At 41.5% G+C, this 21362-nt stretch overlaps 1 protein-coding gene across 1 annotated transcript in view; it reads right to left on the reverse strand.

The window, feature by feature from the left end:
• Nucleotides 1-792: 792 nt before the first annotated feature.
• Nucleotides 793-21362, reverse strand: part of brap (BRCA1 associated protein) — an 89580-nt gene continuing 69010 nt past the window's right edge. Inside the window, exons 12-13 of the mRNA XM_083902452.1 lie at nt 12338-12477; nt 793-1457 (exon numbers count right to left, since the gene is read on the reverse strand). Coding sequence (XP_083758578.1) covers nt 1228-1457; nt 12338-12477 — 370 coding nt within the window. The 3' untranslated portion in view covers nt 793-1227. The remainder of the gene's footprint in view (nt 1458-12337; nt 12478-21362) is intronic.

Below are 21362 nucleotides of genomic sequence, written 5' to 3' on the forward strand. Positions count from 1 at the left end.
CCCACACAAGTGCATACTTTGGTAGGTGAGGCCCTACCAGACCTCTCAATTTCAAGGATCAAATCAGAATGAAGGTGGTCCAAGAAAATGAGGAGCTTCTGTGTAATTGAGGTCAAGGTCAGGTGAAAATAGAACTTTGCCAACAAAGGAGGAGTTTCACACATCTCAGATGACAGATCAGACCAAAGAATGTGTCAATGATATATTTTTTCAAATGTTTCAAGAGATTCATATATGATATTCATGGTATTATATTCTTGACTAATTTTGACAATTGAACAGACTATTGTGCAAGTGATGACTTACACAATGAAATGAGAATGTAATTTCTGTTTCAAGAAATGAGCCAAACCAATGGAGAAAAACTGTAACCACCACTCTGCCATGCTCCATGACTCTCGTGAGTTGATATACTCAATCTGAGATTGTAGTCAATAGGAGTGGCCAAGTGACACTGGACTACTGGGTTTGAGCAAAACAAATCATTCCATAAACAAATGCATCAAGAATCTGAGCAAATGTCATGACATTCTATTTTTGTTCACCATTTCAAATTCATGCGTTTATATTTTTGTTGAGTATACTTCGCATTCCTTTAAACAAAATCACATCACTGAGTAATCATCGCTTCCCACCCATGGACCTTCCAGGATAACAAATATGTCAAGTATACCGAGTATATTTACAGTGTTAAATTCAAAAACAATTTTACAAATGATAAAAAAAGGATTTTACGAAGAACTCATAAAGTTGAGGGTACAACCCTAACCCAGGATTGACAGTAGAAAAACATGACAAAACAATCAGAATTTTACTATCAACAAAGCAAATACATCCAGATACCAGTTTATCTCTACCCAGCTCTCACATGTGAAATTAAAAGTAGTACCTTTACATTTTCAGAGCATAATAAAGATGTCTTTCTTTGGTAAGTAGTGTGATTACAGAGAACTAAACTGGGCAAAAAAAAAAAACGTCCAAATTTATGATCATACAACTACCATTTACGACCAAAACAGATTTGGATTTGGAGTATTTTATGACTTAACACTCCACTCACACATTTCTTTTTGTGGAAGCTACAATAAAGTACAACTTCATTTCTCCTGAGTGTGTTCTGTGGAATCACACCGATGCAGACGACACACATGAACAGCCATGAGTATGAAGCTGTGGCTGAAAGGCAGTGACAGTTTCTAAGCTCTTTCCAGGAAATGTTGGCCGTGCCTACTTCCTCTTTCTGCCCCGTCCTCTCCTGCCTCTGCTGGAGGCGGGGCCTACTTCTTCTGAGCCCAGAGTGCTGTCTGCTGGGGCGTCTGGGATGTTGAGCTGTCCCTCCTGGATTTCACTGCGTGCCTCAGAGGGCAGATGATCAATCTGCTGTTGCGTCTCCAGGTGAAACATCATATCTCTCAGCTGCTCCTGCAGTTCCGATATCATTGTGTCCTTACGATCTCCTGCAGAAACACACACATTTCAGAGATTTTAGAGGAGATAACATACTGTAACATTAGAAAAAAGCTAAATAAATGACCCTGCAAAAATGTGTCCTATTCTGTTTGTCTGTTTTCTGTTTGTATTTTTTTGCCCAAATACCTGGGTTCTACTAAAACCTAGTTCAATAAATGTACCTTCCTTTTACACAAGGTTAACAGTTGCTTAAAATTTAAGCAACGTAAATTGGTGAAGTTGCATGTTGCAGATGAATATCCTTCACCTCGCCCTTCCAAGCATGTTGGAACACCTCTCCTGGATAAAACTTGCAATAAAACTTGAAGAACTTGAAGATGTTTAGTTCACACTTTGGACTTTTTGAAAAACATGATTATACTACTCTGTAAAGCTGACCTGGCTCCTGACATGAAAACAAAGTGCTCATTCTGGGACAATACAAAACAATTATTTATACTCAATTAATCAGTCAATTGTGCACTTAAATTACAGATTTTCTCCATTGGTTTGGCTCATTTCTTGTAACCGAAATTACATTCTCAAAACTCTAAGATCGTTTGGCACAACAGTCTTACAGTTTAGCACAACACCATAGTTCACTTGCAAAAGCTCATATCTTTCTCAAAACTGTTCATTCATGCTTCAAAACTAAATTCCTTTCTCATATAAATAGTCAGTGTCACCAAAATGCAAGAATCCTTCTCATTGGTTTGGCTCATTTCTCGAACCAGACCGGACGTTCTCCACACTCTTTGTGCTTTTGACAAAATAAACTGGATGGTTCAGCACAACACCATGGTTCACCTGCAGAAGCTAATATCTCTCCCAAAACAGTTCACTTGTCAAAACCAAATTTATTTCTCATATAAATAGTCGGTGCACCCAAAATCCATTGTCCCTTTGGCATTGTGTAAGCACTGCAAGTCAAAATGTTTAGATGTTTTGTCATTCAATTTGTGATTCAAAACTAACATTTATTGAAGACATTTCTGTCCTCCCCCTCGCCCTCCTGGCAAGCACCCACACCCTCCTAGCCGTCCACACACTACTGTCTGTCTGGCCACAGATTCTCATCCACATCACAGTGTATATTCTCCATTGTGATGCAGTGAGGGAAGAAACGCTGTGCATCTCACAACCATCCCCTGCACTGATCTCCTGTAATATCACTACATGCAGCGTCCATTGCATGGAGCAGGGACCTCTGATTTTGAGCCTGATACTCATACACTTTCTCCCACCAAGCGGAGAAAAACTCTTCAATACTATTGAGGAAAGGAGAGTAAGGTGGTAGGAACACCATGATCATCCTTGGATGAGTAGTGAACCAGGCCCTGATGAGCTGGCCAGGAAATTCACATTGTCCCACACAAGTGCATACTTTGGTAGGTGAGGCCCTACCAGACCTCTCATTTTCAGGGATCAAATCAGAAAAAAGGTGGTCCAAGAAAATTAGGAGCTTCTGTGTAATTGAGGTCAAGGTCAGGTGAAAATAGAACTTTGCCAACAAAGGAGGAGTTTCACACATCTTAGATGACCAATCAAACAATATGTGTCAATTATGATATATTTATCAAATGTTCCAAGAGATTCATATATGATATTCGGGACCGTACCTATGTTCCCCGGGTCCTATGTTCCCTGGGTCCTATGTTCCCCGCTTTGTATGTGACCGGGGAACATAGGACCCTTTCTCTAACCCTAATCCTAACCCTACCCTTTTTCAAAAAAAGGGTCCTATGTTCCCCTGTCACATACAAAGTGGACCTTTTTTGGGAAAAACGGGGAACATAGGACCCGGGGAACATAGGTACGACCCCTGATATTCATGGTATTATGTATCTTGACTCATTTTGACAATTGAACAGACTATTGTGCAAGTGATGACTTACACAATGAAATGATGCTGACATGTTTTGCAGTTAACAACCATTAGACTGAGACTTCGATAATCAGTTTAGATCAACAAGATCTATTCACTTGGAAACTGTGCTAAATGAAGGCTCACTATGCTAACTGTGAGCTACCTGTAGTTAATCATGTGCAAAGATGTCTAAGACAATTGGAATTTGATAAATGAACGAGAAATGCAATTCTGTTGTGGACAATTGCGAAGTGGTTTGGAGATTTGTCCATGTTGTTTTGAGAATGTAATTTCTATTTCAAGAAATGAGCCAAACCAATGGAGAAAAACTGTAAAATGTTACTTTAACAGAAGTATAATTGTATCCAATTTCTAATTCATTTTGTTCATTTGGGGCAGGCAGTAAACAAGAATATCATAAAACCCCCTTTAGATTTACATGCAGAGCTGCAACTAACAATTATTTACTTCATCTGTCAATTATTTTCTCGAATTGATTACTTTTTTGGTCCACAAAATGTCAGAAAATGTTGAAAAGTGTTGATCAGTGTTTCTTAAACCTCAAAATGATGTAATTTAATTATTAATTATAAAAACAATCAATCCAACTCGAAAGCTCTCGTGCATTTGAAGTTACGGTTGTGACCACCAGATAAACCCAATTTAGAGGTAGAAGCTTGGGGCACTAAAACACTGGGGGAGTGAGGATGGCAGGTGGATCTGGAGCAGAATATAGATATTTCATAGAGCTCCAACTAACAATTATTTTCGTAATCGATTCATTTGTCAAATATTTTCTCGATTGATCGTTTGGTCTAGGGCTGTGAAGTCAAAGTCGACTGGTCGACTAATTGGTCGACACGCTCTGGCTCGACCAAAATTGTGATAGGTCGACTAAATTATTATTATTTTTCATGGTGAATTTCATTAGGAGGAAAGTACCACATGCTAATAGGGGTGTTTTACAGCACCCGTGCTTCACAGGTAACAGCCTGTCTTCAGAGAAACCCCCCCTTGTTTTTCACTATTTTGGTTTAGTCCAGCCCAGTGGGTTGTTGTAGCTCCGTGGCTCATGAGCGACAGACATATTAGTGTTGCCATTAATTAGATAAGGAATTTTGAGCTTTTCATTTTAGGCTACAGTCAGTCCTCCTGTCACATCCATGACAAAGACATCAGCAGTGTGGCAGCATTTTTTTCAAAAGTAGATGACGGTGAAAAAGTGGAATGCAAACTTTGCAAGCAACAGTTTGCTTTTCACAGCTCTACTAAAAACATGACATATCATTTAAAAAACGCTAAGCTAAGGTTGCTCCGTCCGTTTTGAGTATGAACATATCAGAATTATTAGCATATTTCAATGTTTTAGTCTAAAAATCGTTGATTGGTTTTATAACTGCAGACGCACATGCCCGCAACAGCGGCAGCGTTCAGCGGTTTTTTTTGCGGTTTGTGTCTCAGCCGCGAAGCTGCGCTACGCTGTTCAGTCTCGCTCTGTATTCCTCAACACTTATTGTGCTGATATTACTAGTTATTTTCGGATATCATGGGCTATGGTATTGCGCAGATGAAGGTAATGCAAAACGCAGTCAGAGCCGTCAGACTCTGTTGAACTCCAGCCGCGGCTGCGGGTCTTTTCAAATTAAGAGCCGCACCTGCAAAGTAGCCCCCGTCGTCCATTAGTCGATTCTTGGTCCATGTTTAAAAAAAAAAAAAAAAAAAAAAAAAAACTCTGATCAGTGTTTGTCAAACCTGGAAATGACGATGTTCTTGAATGTCTTGTTTTGTGCACAAACCAAAATGATTCAGTTTGAATGATTTCTTTGTTATGTGGAGCAAATAAGTCAAGAAAATATTCACATTTAAGAAGCCAAAGAAAATCAGCAATCTTGTTTTAATAATGAAAAATACTTCAAACCGATTAATCAATAATCAGCTCTAGGATGTGAAATCAAAAACAAAGTGGGAGAATGGATTATACATTATATAACACGAAGACATTCATTTATGAATTTAAAATATGCACAGAATGAAGAAAAAATTCATCACACACTTCTGGATGTAGACTATTGGTGACAGTTTCATGCTGAGAAACATGCTAATGTGTGCTCAAAAAAGACCATTGCAGACTTGCTGTGTCTCTGCAGTAACCAAGGGGGGGAAAACATCACTGTGTGAATCATGTCCGACTTGTCCACCTGATTATCACTGACAAAATACACTTATCAACCACAACATTAAAGTAAAACAATGTGGAGTTTCTCTCCAAACCTCTCTGGATTTTTTGGTGGGTCTAAAGGATCAATGACGCACCACAGCCATAGCTAGCATAGCTCCTTCTCAAATGCTGTAACAATAAAAAAATTTTTTATACCAAATTCACTCGTGAGTATAAACTGCACCTGCTCCTGTTACCTCTCTGACTGGATGAGGCATAAACTTTTGTCTTCTATATCCTTAATTTCACAGTATGCACAATTTGTGTTATTATTATATATTATAAACTTGTTGTATTATAAAAAAAAAGAGCAAGCTCTTTGAGAAACTGTCCTGGGCTGAGTGAAACTATTTGAAAACAATTAAATAATTATTTTAGTTTTTAGGGATAGTAACATCATGTCATGGACCACAGATGATTGATAACTAACCCTTTGGCTAAAATTGTCTCATTTTGCTGAGATTTAGCAATAAGCTCGGGGCTGATATCAGGGCTGTGAAAGGTCAAGTGTAAATCATCCTACTCACATATCTGGATATACTTGATGAACCAACTTCAAGTGCTCTGTCAACAAAGCATTTGCTTGTGTTTGCAAATTCCCTCAGATACATATTGTTCTTTTGTTGAGTCAAATATCAGAAAAAGCAAGTGTTAGATGAGCTGTGGACAAAGGCGTGCTGCACTTGTGCCAAGAAAAGCTTACAGAGTTAAAACAAACAAGACTGTATGAATATACAACTCTGATTTTGAAAAATCTCAGTCAGCTTAGTAAACAGAAAGCAGTTTCTGTATTTACAATATTGCTGCAGTCACTAATAGTGACTAAGTGACCCTAGCTAATGCAGTCCATTCCATTAGTGAAAGTAAACTGCCACTCGATGTGAATTGATTTACAAATCAGATCATACATGTTCATGTTAGTGTGAACAGGAAGTTTATATATATAGATTGTGCTTAATTTAAAGTCATGTCAAGTCACAGCATGACAGAGAGAAAGCAAACAGTTCCATCACTGAACAAGCACTTGGCAACAAACGGACTGCTTTTTTTTTTTTTTTTCAAATGTTAAAGGAACACTGAACCCTTTTCTCTTTTGAAGTCTGCCTGGAATAACATAATGGATATATAATATTCATATTAGAATTTGTATGAAGTCTCAAACTGTGGGTCTGAAGATCTGGTGCCCTCATCTGATTATTTCTTTGAACAGATTTTATTTGAATTGTGCTTTATATTTTAATTCAGTTTTCAAGTCGGATTTGGTCCTGCACATATATGTTAGTTATGGAGGTCTACTTACATACATTAACTTGTTTTTATGGTCAAAAACCTCCTAGTTGCTGTAAACGAGCCAATAGAAATCTGTCTTTTCTGACGGTGATTCCCAGCCACGAGATTTGAGACTCAACTCTCTCACCCAGAAGACAGACTGTGTTGTGATTGGCCAGTACCCGGAAGTACACCGGAGTGCAGTGCATCCACCTCTGGAACAGTGGATGCACTGCTACTCATTATCAAAACATTGTTTTAACAATGTTTAAAAATAAATTCATCACGACTCCCCGCCGCAGTCCCTTTTATGACTTTGACCCTGAGTCAGACCCAGAGTCAGAAGACACTATCGCTCGTGAAACACCTCCACAATGGACGTTATTCTTCTTCTGCGGTTCAATGTACGCAACCGGATGTGCCCAGACTAGTGCAGGAGGATCTGCTGCTCCGGAGAACCGGTGCTTACGTAACCGGACCGGGTTTTTTCAGAGATCTCGCTGAGCCCGAGATTACAATAAAACATAGCGTTCTCAGCAGTGGCTGAACTGTTTGTTTAGAACCTTCAGGGCTTCTTAAACAAGGTCATGACACAGATACACACAACAGCGTTAAATGGAACTTCCGGTCTAGGTCCGCTTTAATTCATCGTTGCAGCCCTACTAGTTACCTAAATGTTTCAAGAATATTACATGATAACAAAAAAATCATAAAAAAATTTTTTTTAAATATAGTGCTGGGCACTATACAGCATTAACGTTAACACATGACGCGTTTCCATGGCAACTGACCGGAAAAAGACGCACGTGACGTCATGTTTACGTAACTCCCGATTGTTAAAATCAGTTTCTAAAGTAACGCTAAACTTTAAAAACAGAGGCACACATACGCAGTACACAGGTACGCTGCTTATTTGTAGCTCTGCTCTTTTCCTTAAATAAACAGACTGCTCCAGTTCCACCATAGGTACGCTAAATGATGTTAACGTGCCCAGCACTAATATAGTTTTTTAATTAAATTATGACATCCCCGGACCAGCCCAAAAACATGCAGTTTACCTGACCGCGCACCTGACCTGCACACCCCCTGTCATTTAAAACACGACAGAGCATTGCCAAGACCATTCAACTATTAACTACTCTAATGCAAGAGAGAAAACTTGTATATTATATTTCGTCTGACATGCATCGCATTTTTTTTAAATATAGTACCTTTGCAATGTGCCAATTGTGTTGTTTCAAATTGTGAAGCAATGGGTTAATTCTGCATTTACATGTTTCTGAAGTAGCCAGGCGTGCATTTACTTACCAACTGTTATGTACTGCTATATTTATCAATTACATTTTATCTGTCACCACTTAGTTTTTTAAATCTATTTTCATTTTACCTCCTGTTTTGATAATACGTTTGTATTTAGTCTCCAGTGTTTGCCCTCATGGCTGTTTCTAAGTTCCATGATAGTGTTTTCTTCCCCATTACTGTTTTAATAGTACACTAGTAGGATAGTACATTACTTATGTAAGTTTTATGTAGAGGATCCGGCACTCTCACAAATATTAGCGGTTAGGGCTGGATGCGCGGGACGGCGGAGATCAACATGGCTACCTCCGCAGTTTCACGTTGATGAGGAAGACACAGAAGATGTTACCATTACATTGTATTTTTTAAGTTATATTCTTTACCAACAAGGCACCTTATTTAGTTGTGTTCTCTGAGGCAGATAGGAGGCACTTTTTTGTGTTCTCAGGCAGACCTCTGAAACCTCTAAACCTCTAAACCAGTAGAATCAGACCCCGGTCTCCAAATGTGTGACCGGGGTCTGATGCGCACACTTCATTAGCGAGTCAAAAGGACATAAATGCATATGACGCATTTGTGCGGACATTCGCCCTTCTCTAATCAGAACAATCTAATGTCGCTCTGTAATGATCTATCAGACCGGGATTTGTTTCCAAAGCATGCTGTAAAGTGTAGTTCTCCATTAGATGTGGTTTTGTTCCGGTGGAAATAACTTTTTTTGATAAACAGCAAAGGTTAGACGACATTTCTGCTTGTATTTCTTGAAAGTCAATTGTTGTTTTGCTCTTATTTTGGGACTGGAACCGTGAATCTAGGTCGGAGAGTGATAAAAATGATTCTCCGTTGTCCAGACGAAACGTGTTTTTTTTGTTAACATAATCACGCTAACGATCCGGTGCCGCTTTTCAATGAGTGCGCTGTGATGTTTTTTTCCACTCCTGCAGTTTGCTCGGTGTTTTAACTGTGTTTCGTGAACATAAGAATGGTTAATATAAGCTTTTAGCTGAGTTTCTGACCTTTCTGTGGGTATGCAGCATGTCTGTGTTTGTTAAAGTTAGATATGGTTTTATGACGCTTTTGTTGCTGCGTCTGACGCTGCCCCCGATCCCAGGGGCATCCATGAAGAAGAAGTTACTACAATAAATTACTAACAAAAACAGTGTACACAAATCTTCACTATTTTAATGTTGCTGTGGGACGAAGTGAGTCTAACATACCAGGCTACCCGTTTGTTAAGCTGGGTCTGAGACAAAGTGTGCTGAGACAAAAGCTTCAGTTGTTTGGACAGTTGTGGCACTGTCTTCGTCTCCTTCGGTGTTAATGGCCACTCATTTCATGGAAACGTGTGGTGTTCAAAGATGCTTCATTAGGACGGAATTGCTCGACACAGACGTCAAGAAGCACTTTTGTCCAGGGCATAATGTGCATTTAACATAAAAAGTATTTCCTTTAATTTAAATAAAAGTTCAATACTTCCAGTTCAAGACGGCTGCTTTAGGATTAACCGGGCTCACCATTCATGTTGTGAATCATTTACTCACTTGTGTCGTCGTCGTGTGCGATTACGCTTGCTTTCGTTTGTGTGTCAACAACACAAAGTCGCAAACGACCTTCTACTCTCCTCTGATTCCGGCTCCCTCACCATTCTTCTCCTCCTGGACCTCAGTGCTGCCTTTGACACCGTCAACCACTCCATTCAACACTCCGCAGCCGCCTGAAATCCATAGGTATCTCCGACTATGCCCTATCCTGCTTCAACTCATACCTGTCTGAAAGATTTCATTATATCGCAATAAACAATCACAAATCCCACACCACCCCTGTCTCACACGGAGTCCCACAAGGCTCAGTGCTTGGCCCCATCTTCTTCATCCTCTACATGCTCCCACTTGGTCACATCATCCACCACCATGGACTTCACTTTCACTGCTATGCTGACGACACTCAACTCTTCATCACCACCAAAACTATCACTCCAGTGATTCTCTCCACCCTCACTGACATAAAAACCTGGATGAACCACAACTTCCTCAAACTTAACAGCAGTTAAAATGAAATTATAATCTTTGGCCCAAAATCAGCCCTCCCCACCTCCAAAAACTTCTCATTCTGCATCGATGGTCACTCTGTCACTCCCCCGGTCAGAAATCTTGGCATCTACATGGACCCCGAACTCTCCTTCAAGTCACAAATAAACCACGTCACCAAAACATCCTTCTTCCACCTCCTGAACATAGCATGCCTTTAACCCACCCTCTCCTTCTCAGCCGCTAAAACATGCCTTCATCACCTCCAGACTCGACTAATGCAATAGCATCCTGTATGGTCTCCCCTCCACTGTTCTTCAAAAACTGCAATATGTTCAAAACTCTGCTGCTCGACTGCTCACCCACACCCCCTCCAGAGAACACATCACGTCCATCCTCCAACAACTTCACTGGCTTCCTGTAAAACAACGCATACATTTCAAGATCCTGCTCACCACCTACAAAGCCCTAAACAACCTTGCCCCTTCTTAACAGACAGATCTACTCCATCGCCCCACTCACTCCCTCCGAACCTGCTCCACTGATGCCAACACCCTCACCCCCCATCACCAGGACCAAATACCGCACCATAGGTGACAGAGCCTTCGCCATTGCCGCCCCTACCCTCTGGAACTCCATCCCCCTGGCCATCCGTAACTCTGATTCACTGCCGTCCTTCAAAAGTCATCTCAAAACCCATCTCTTCAATATAACCTACAACACCTGAAGAATCATTTTCCGCCCTATCGCTCTTTCTCTGTATTGTTGTTTTGTGTTTTTTTAAAGCATATTTTGGTACCTAGAAAAGCACTATATAAAACCTATGTATCATCATTATTACTATTATTATCGCTGCCCGCAACACACACTGTGTGTGCACGAGTGACTAGTGACTTGTAAAGCAGTTGATTTCAGTGTGACTGAATCATTACAATCAGTTAATTAAAACTATTTGTTCAGTGCTTCCTCCATGACCGGAGCACAGACTCCGTCTGACAGTCTGAAATATAGCGGCACGGTTTGTGATGCCGCTCGTGATCAGCAGTGCTGTCTCTAAATACACCAGACTTTTCTGTTCAATATTGAGATTTTAGAGATTTTATTTCCCTGGTAATTGTTGGTTTGCTCCATGTTTTTAGGATTGGCAAGTCTTTTTTAGCACATCAGTTCAGCACTGTTCGGCTTGATTCCTGTGTTGGACGTCTCTTCCTGTGACAGCACTCAATCAGTGGCCGGCAGTCTGGCGACGTCATGCATAGTATTGTCTGGAATCTCGCAGAGCAGGTGCTACAAAAAGTACCTGGTACTAGGTACTATACTAGTGGAAACGCAACTTAACCATGCTGTGCTGTGCGAGGCGAGCCGGTGGAAACACACCATTATTCACTCACTCAATGGAAAAATGGAGCGACCAGCTTCAGAGTTATTCTTCTAGACTGGGCTATTGACAGTGGCCAGCAGCCAAACACTTTACTACCGACTTTGAAATGTGAGCGTTTGCACCATTTTTAAAGTATTGTGGTGCGTTTTCACCGGCTCTACTCACCTCAAGTTGCGCTGAGTAGGTACTACGCTGACGTTGCCAGACCCCCGGCTACTGATTGGCCAGAGTGCCGTCACAGGATGAGAAATCCAACACAAGAATCAAGCTGAACAATGCCAAATTTTAAATCAGTGAAAATTACTTAAGAATCCTAAAAGTGTGGGTTATGTCTAAATGTCTAAAATCTCAATATTTAACAGAGGAGTCTGGTGTATTTAGGGACAGCACCACTGATCACGGCCAGCGAGTGGTGAGCTGCATAAACCCTGCTGCAGTATGTGACTGTGTCAGATGTAGTCTGTGCTCTGGAGACGTCCGACAAGGATCAAGCAGCTGCAACTGCTTTACAAGTCGCTAGTTACTTGTTTGTGTGTGTGTGTGTCAAGTGTCACCAGTGATGACTTCACCCACATTGAGTATGTACTTTTTTTTGTAGTGGAGATGCAACCTTAACCATGCCATGCTGTGCTGAGACAGGACCATTGTGGAAAAGGGCCATTAGTTGATGCTCAGGTCTGTTTGTTCAGTCTGTTTTGACATAGGATACTGTATCATCCATGATAAACAACCCTGCATATAACCATGTCCAGTGCACAGTGTAGAGTATAAGGGCTTGTGATACCGACTCAATCTATTAGATTTAGAAATTCTTTAGAAAATCTCACCGCTCTCTTTTCCTTTGCGTTCCTTCTCTGCCAGCTGTGCCTGCAGTTGTGCCTGATTGACTCTCAGACAGTGGTTCATTTCCTGCTCCTCCTTCAATTCTTGGCCCAGCTTCACCACTCTGCTGTTTGTCTGAGTGAACCTCAACATACAAACACAACAGAGGTGTTAAGTTTATCAAGTTCTTTACAGAAACATCCCCTTCAGACTCCAAAGGAAGGGTGCCGCGATTGTATCAATCACTGGCATCCATCACTTACTGGTAGACTTAATGTAGCTGTGCCATTGTTAAAAAAAAATATCTTATGATAAGTGCAAAATTGCAAGAAGTGATACATTTCCAAGAAGCAAGATTATAATAAAACAACAGGAAAACATTTGAACTGTAGTATGAAATGTAATCTGTTTGGGAATAATTGGTCCGGAAATTCCTGGAATTGAGTAGGGAGTTGCCAGGAGAAGTTGCACAGAATGTCAAAGCAACATTTGAGGACATTTGTATTCTCACATACCACCCCTTTAGAAAATGTCTAAAATGTGTGGGTTCTCTGGCTTCCTCCCACAGTTCAAAAAATCATGCAATGAATGAATGGTTGTTTGCCTCTATATACGTGTATGAATGATCGTGGTTGGTCTGAGGGGCGGTTTGGTGCAGAGTTGCAGCCACACTTCCGTCAGTCTGCTCCAGAGCAGCTGTGGCTTACATAGCTTACCACCACTAGCGAGAATGAGTTCATATAGAATAATGGGTCATTTGTACCCGCTTTGGGTGTCGAGAAAAACGCCATAGAAATATGTAATGAACAACAACAATAATAACTAGCACCGCAAGCGGTGGTAACGGGTTCGAGCTTGACGCTACGTCGCGACCTGCGCCCACCTCGTCGCTTGCGCCCTGATCTCGTCTCTCGTTCATTCGCTGCTTGCTGTCGTAGTTCTAATTGGCGCCGTCCGTGCGGATGTTGGGCTGTGGAGTAAAGTCATATATTATTTCCTGTTAAGTGCGTTACACTTTCTGTCGGGAGGACATTGTTTGCGTGTTCAGGATAGGTCCTTGGCCTCACATACCAAGTTCCATGCAGAGCGGTCAATGTACAGTAAAGTTAGAGGGCACTTCCTGTTAAAATGGCTGACTTCCTGTTGGGTCAGAGCGTGTCTATTAACATGTTCAAAGAAGTTCCCTTGACTCACATATAATGTTTCGTGGAGATAGGGCAACGTACGGCAAAGTTACATTCTACTTCCTGTTTTGGCGTTCCACTTCCTGTTTGGAGTTTAGCTTTTGCAGACATGTCCAGGATAGGTTCCTGGTCTCACGTGTCAAGTTCCGTGTAGATTGATCAATGTACGGTAAAGTTACAGGGCACTTCCTGTTTAAAATGGCTGACTTCCTGTTGGGTCAAAGGTGTGTCCATTAACATGTTCAGGGAAGTTTTATTGACTCACATATCATGTTTCGTGGTGATCGGGCAATGTATGGCAAAGTTACATTCTACTTCCTGTTGCGGCAGATCCACTTCCTGTCAGGAAGTCGTCTGTTGCTGACATGGTCGGAGCGGTTTTGTGGTCCCACATATCAGGTATGAGGAGGATACAACAATCCTTGTTATAGCAGCATAAAAAAGTTTGATATGTAATGTTATATCCAGCAACCAGGGGGCGCTGTTTTTTAAATTGAAGATTTTCATACGGACTTTTTCAGGGCCATACTGTCATCGATCCAAGGAGGTTTGGTTCAAATCGGAACATGTTCCACAAAGTTATCATCATAAATGTACTTTTTTTGGGTAATAATACTCTCACCACCAGAGGCGCTGTTTCTGAACGTGACCGTTTTTTCATATTCGTCTTTAAGACCTATCGATCATGAACCACGGCAAGTTTGGTTCATATCTGACCTTCCAATGCAAAGTTATAAGAGATTTGGTCAACATCAGAATGATCGCCAACTTTAGCGCCCCCTATCTCGTACGCCGTGCAACATTTTAGAAAGCTTTCACCAACTTTTGATCCTCTACCTGTCCACATTGACCTCGCCAAGTTTGAAGGTGATAGCACAAAAGCTCTAGGACAAGATAGATTTTATAGCAAATAAAATTCTTTCTGTTTCCACCAGGGGGCGCTGTTTTCGAAATTGAATATTTTCATGTAGACTTGTTCAGGGTCGGACTGTCATCGATCCAAGGAAGTTTGGTTCAAATCGGAACATGTTCCACAAAGTTATCATCATAAATGTACTTTTTTTGGGTAATAATACTCTCACCACTAGAGGCGCTGTTTTTGAACGTGACCGTTTTTTCATATTCGTCTTTAAGACCTATCGATCATGAACCACGGCAAGTTTGGTTTATATCTGACCTTCCAATGCAAAGTTATAAGAGATTTGGTCAACATCAGAATGATCGCCAACTTTAGCGCCCCCTATCTCGTAGGCCGTGCGACATTTTAGAAAGCTTTCACCAACTTTTGATCCTCTACCTGTCCACATTAACCTCGCCAAGTTTGAAGGTGATAGCACAAAAGCTCTAGGACTAGATAGATTTAATAGCAAATAAAATTCTTTCTGTTTCCACCAGGGGGCGCTGTTTTCGAAATTAAATATTTTCATATAGACATTGTCAGGGCTGGAGGAACATCAATCCAAGGAAGTTTGGTTCAGTTTGGACCAGGACTCGCAAAGTTATAAGTGTTTGTTTTTTTGTCGCAATAATCCGACTTTGCACCTCGCACCTCGCTACATCGTTAAACAATGCGCTGTCATATTCAACACGCATCATCTACTATGTGTTTTCAATGTTTCAGTGTCATTTTGAGTCGGATACAACAATCTCTGTAAAAGTTATTACCGAAATCGTAAATTAACTTTTTTTTTATATATTCTCTTCCACCACCAGGAGGCGATGGTTTCAAACGTGATCATTTTTGCATAGGTGTCTTCAGCAACTACCCATCATCAATCATGGCAAGTTTGGCTCTGACTTGACCTTCCATCGCAAAGTTATAAGCGTTTCGTTGCGTGTTGGGAAAATTTGGAATTTTCGCCAACTTTGGCGCCACCTATCTCGTGCGCCATGCAATATTTCAAAAAACTTTTCAGATTAGATCGTACCTCAACTGGTCCACATCGACCTCGCCAAGTTTGAAGGCGATTGCTCCAAAACTGTAGATTTTGGTATCTACGGCAAGTTATGCTGTAAATTCGCCAAAAACGCCTCCGTTTTCGCCTTCAATCCAAGATGGCGGCCTTCCTGTAGGACTCACAAAAAACTTGTGATTGACTTTTGCCCATGGCACAACCTAATGAACGTGTGTACCAAGTTTCGTTCATGTACGTTATTCCCGACAGGAGTTGACCTAGAAGCACTTTTTTGCGTCAGTATTTAGCCCCGCCCACTTCCATTTTTTGATGCAAATTCCCCGAACCACTTTCGTTCGGCGATTTAAGTTAGGTCTGATGTTGTCCCAAAAATTCGTGAGGTTTGAGATCCGTTTAGGCCTTCAAAAAAGCACTTTCTTCGTGGGAAAAATAATAATAATAATAATAATAATAATAACTAGCACCGCAAGCGGTGGTAACGGGTTCGAGCTTGACGCTACGTCGCGATCCACGCCCACCTCGTCGCTTGCGCCCTGATCTTGTCTCTCGTTCATTCGCTGCTTGCTGTCGTAGTTCTAATTGGCACCGTCCGTGCGGATGTTGGGCTGTGGAGTAAAGTCATATATAATTTCCTGTTAAGTGCGTTACACTTTCTGTCGGGAGGACATTGTTTGCGTGTTCAGGATAGGTCCCTGGCCTCACATACCAAGTTCCGTGCAGAGCGGTCAATGTACAGTAAAGTTAGAGGGCACTTCCTGTTAAAATGGCTGACTTCCTGTTGGGTCAGAGCGTGTCTATTAACATGTTCAGGGAAGTTCCCTTGACTCACATATAATGTTTCGTGGAGATAGGGCAACGTACGGCAAAGTTACATTCTACTTCCTGTTTTGGCGTTCCACTTCCTGTTTGGAGTTTAGCTTTTGCAGACATGTCCAGGATAGGTTCCTGGTCTCACGTGTCAAGTTCCGTGTAGATTGATCAATGTACGGTAAAGTTACAGGGCACTTCCTGTTTAAAATGGCTGACTTCCTGTTGGGTCAAAGGCGTGTCCATTAATATGTTCAGGGAAGTTCAATTGACTCACATATCATGTTTCGTGGCGATCGGGCAATGTATGGCAAAGTTACATTCTACTTCCTGTTGCGGTGGATCCACTTCCTGTCAGGAAGTCGTCTGTTGCTGACATGGTCGGAGCGGTTTTGTGGTCCCACATATCACGTATGAGGAGGATACAAGAATCCCTGTCATAGCAGCATAAAGAAGTGTGAAATGTAATGTTATATCCAGCAACCAGGGGGCGCTGTTTTATAAATTGAAGATTTTCATATAGACTGCTTCAGGGTTGGACTGTCATCAATCCAAGAAAGTTTGGTTCAGATTGGAACAGGATTTACAAAGTTATACCAGTTTCTTTAGTGTTGCACAGTAGATGGCATAGTCTGCTGCCACCAGGGGGCGTCGTTAAGACATTGAATATTGTCTTATAGACTACTCCAAGGCATCAATCCAGGGAAGGACATTGGATCCTCCATCGCAAAGTTATAAGCGTTTTGTTGTCTGTTTTTACAAATCAGAATGTTTGCCAACTTTAGCGCCCCCTATCTTGTACGCCATGCGACATTTTAAAAAACTTTCACTAACTTTTGATCCTCAACTCGTCCACATTAAACTCGCCAAGTTTGAAGGTGATAGCACAAAAGCTCTAGGACAAGATAGATTTAATAGCAAATAAAATTCTTTCTGTTGCCACCAGGGGGCGCTGTTTTTCGAAATTAAATATTTTCAGGTAGACTTGTTCAGGGTCGGACTGTCATCGATCCAAGGAAGTTTGGTTCAAATCGGAACAGGATTCACAAAGTTATCATCATAAATGTACTTTTTTTGGGTAATATTCCTCTCACCACTAGAGGCGCTGTTTTCGAACGTGACCGTTTTTTCATATTCATCTTTAAGAACTATCGATCATGAACCACGGCAAGTTTGGTTCATATCTGACCTTCCAATGCAAAGTTATAAGAGATTTGGTCAACATCAGAATGATCGCCAACTTTAGCGCCCCCTATCTCGTATGCCGTGCGACATTTTAGAAAGCTTTCACTAACTTTTGATCCTCAACTCGTCCACATTAACCTCGCCAAGTTTGAAGGTGATAGCACAAAAGCTCTAGGACAAGATAGATTTCATAGCAAATAAAATTCTTTCTGTTGCCACCAGGGGGCGCTGTTTTCGAAATTATATATTTTCATGTAGACGTCGTCAGGACTGGAGGAACATCAATCCAAGGAAGTTTGGTTCAGTTTGGACCAGGACTCGCAAAGTTATAAGAGTTTGTTTTTTTGTCGCAAAAATCCGACTTTGCTCCGCCCACGCTGCTACACCGTTAAAGAATGCGCTATCATATTCAACACGCATCATCTACCATGTGTTTTCAATGTTTCAGTGTCATTTTGAGTGATACTTTTACAAACTCTGTAAAAGTTATTACCGAAATCGTAAATAAACTTTTTTTTTGTATATTCTCTTCCACCACCAGGAGGCGATGGTTTCAAACGTGATCATTTTTGCATAGGTGTCTTCAGCAACTACCCATCATCAATCATGGCAAGTTTGGCACCGACGTGACCTTCCATCGCAAAGTTATAAGCGTTTCGTTGAGTGTTGGGAAAATTTTGAATTTTCGCCAACTTTGGCGCCCCCTATCTCGTGCGCCATGCAATATTTCAAAAAACTTGTCAGATTATATCGTACCTCAACTGGTCCACATCAACCACGCCAAGTTTGAAGGTGATTGCTCAAAAACTGTAGATTTTGGTATCTACGGCAAGTTATGCTGTAAATTCGCCAAAAACGCCTCCGTTTTCGCCTTCAATCCAAAATGGCGGCCTTCCTGTAGCTTTCACAGAAAACTTGTGATTGACTTTTGCCCATGGCACAACCTAATGAACGTGTGTACCAAGTTTCGTTCATGTACGTTATTCCCGACAGGAGTTGACCTAGTAGCACATTTTTGCGTCAGTCTGAAGCCCCGCCCACTTCCATTTTTTGACGCACATTCACCGAACCACTTTGGTTCGGCGATTTAAGTTAGGTCTGATGTTGTCCCAAAAATTCGCGAGGTTTGGGATACGTTTAGGCCTTCAAAAATGCACATTCCTCGTGTGAAGAATAATAATAATAACAAGCGGTGGTAACGGGTTCGAGCTTGACGCTACGTCGCGATCCGCGCCCACCTCGTCGCTTGCGCCCTGATCTCGTCTCTCGTTCATTCCCTGCTTGTTGTCGTAGTTCTAATTGGTGCCGTTCGTGCGGATGTTGGGCTGTGGAGTAAAGTAATATATTATTTCCTGTTAAGTGCGTTACACTTTCTGTCGGGAGGACATTGTTTGCGTGTTCAGGATAGGTCCCTGGCCTCACATACCGAGTTCCGTGCAGAGCGGTCAATGTACGGTAAAGTTAGAGGGCACTTCCTGTTAAAATGGCTGACTTCCTGTTGGGTCAGAGCGTGTCTATTAACATGTTCAGGGAAGTTCCCTTGACTCACATATAATGTTTCGTGGAGATAGGGCAACGTACGGCAAAGTTACATTCTACTTCCTGTTTTGGCGTTCCACTTCCTGTTTGGAGTTTTGCTTTTGCAGACATGTCCAGGATAGGTTCCTGATCTCACGTGTCAAGTTCCGTGCAGATCGATCAATGTACGGTAAAGTTACAGGGCACTTCCTGTTTAAAATGGCTGACTTCCTGTTGGGTCAAAGGCGTGTCCATTAACATGTTCAGGGAAGTTCTATTGACTCACATATCATGTTTCGTGGCGATCGGGCTATGTATGGCAAAGTTACATTCTACTTCCTGTTGCGACGGATCCACTTCCTGTCAGGAAGTCATCTGTTGCTGACATGGTCGGAGCGGTTTTGTGGTCCCACATATCACGTATGAGGAGGATACAACAATCCCTGTTATAGCAGCATAAAAAAGTTTGATATGTAATGTTATATCCAGCAACCAGGGGGCGCTGTTTTTTAAATTGAAGATTTTCATATAGACTTTTTCAGGGTCATACTGTCATTAATCCAAGGAAGTTTGGTTCAGATTGGAACAGGATTTACAAAGTTATACCAGTTTCTTTTGTGTTGCACAGTAGATGGCATAGTCTGCTGCCACCAGGGGGCGTCGTTAAGACATTGAATATTGTCTTATAGACTACTTCAAGGCATCAATCCAGGGAAGGACATTGGATCCTCCATCGCAAAGTTATAAGCGTTTTGTTGTCTGTTTTTACAAATCAGAATGTTTGCCAACTTTAGCGCCCCCTATCTTGTACGCCGTGCGACATCTAAAAAAACTTTCAATAACATTTGATCCTCAACTCGTCCACATTGACCTCGCCAAGTTTGAAGGTGATAGCACAAAAGCTCTAGGACAAGATAGATTTAATAGCAAATAAAATTCTTTCTGTTGCCACCAGGGGACGCTGTTTTCGAAATTAAATATTTTCATGTAGACATGTTCAAGGTCGGACTGTCATCGATCCAAGGAAGTTTGGTTCAAATCGGAACAGGATTCACAAAGTTATCATCATAAATGTACTTTTTTTGGGTAATATTCCTCTCACCACTAGAGGCGCTGTTTTCGAACGTGACCGTTTTTTCATATTCATCTTTAAGAACTATCGATCATGAACCACGGCAAGTTTGGTTCATATCTGACCTTCCAATGCAAAGTTATAAGAGATTTGGTCAACATCAGAATGATCGCCAACTTTAGCGCCCCCTATCTCGTACGCCGTGCGACATTTTAGAAAGCTTTCAATAACTTTTGATCCTCAACTCGTCCACATTAACCTCGCCAAGTTTGAAGGTGATAGCACAAAAGCTCTAGGACAAGATAGATTTAATAGCAAAGAAAATTCTTTCTGTTGCCACCAGGGGGCGCTGTTTTCGAAATTGAATATTTTCATGTAGACGTCGTCAGGGCTGGAGGAACATCAATCCAAGGAAGTTTGGTTCAGTTTGGACCAGGACTCGCAAAGTTATAAGAGTTTGTTTTTTTGTCGCAAAAATCCGACTTTGCACCGCCCACGCTGCTACACCGTTAAAGAATGCGCTATCATATTCAACACGCATCATCTACCATGTGTTTTCAATGTTTCAGTGTCATTTTGAGTGACACTTTTACAATCGCTGTAAAAGTTATTACCGAAATCGTAAATAAACTTTTTTTTTGTATATTCTCTTCCACCACCAGGAGGCGATGGTTTCAAACGTGATCATTTTTGCATAGGTGTCTTCAGCAACTACCCATCATCAATCATGGCAAGTTTGGCTCCGGCTTGACCTTCCATCGCAAAGTTATAAGCGTTTCGTTGCGTGTTGGGAAAATTTGGAATTTTCGCCAACTTTGGCGCCACCTAATACGTCCGCCATGCAATATTTCAAAAAACTTTTCAGATTAGATCGTACCTCAACTGGTCCACATCGACCTCGCCAAGTTTGAAGGTGATTGCTCAAAAACTGTAGATTTTGGTATCTACGGCAAGTTATGCTGTAAATTCGCCAAAAACGCCTCCGTTTTCGCCTTCAATCCAAAATGGCGGCCTTCCTGTAGGTTTCACAGAAAACTTGTGATTGACTTTTGCCCATGGCACAACCTAATGAACGTGTGTACCAAGTTTCGTTCATGTACGTTATTCCCGACAGGAGTTGACCTAGTAGCACTTTTTTGCGTCAGTCTGAAGCCCCGCCCACTTCCATTTTTTGACGCACATTCACCGAACCACTGTTTTACAAAATTTTCAGCGAGGTCTGATGTTGTCCCGAAAATTCGTGAGGTTTGGGATCCGTTTAGGCCTTCAAAAAGGCACTTTTTTTGTGTGAAGAATAATAATAACTTGACGCTACGTCGCGACCCGCGCCCACCTCGCCGCTTGCGCC

Source organism: Microchirus variegatus, assembly GCF_963457635.1.
Source record: "Microchirus variegatus genome assembly, chromosome: 16".
In the NCBI taxonomy this organism is placed as follows: Eukaryota; Metazoa; Chordata; class Actinopteri; order Pleuronectiformes; family Soleidae; genus Microchirus; species Microchirus variegatus.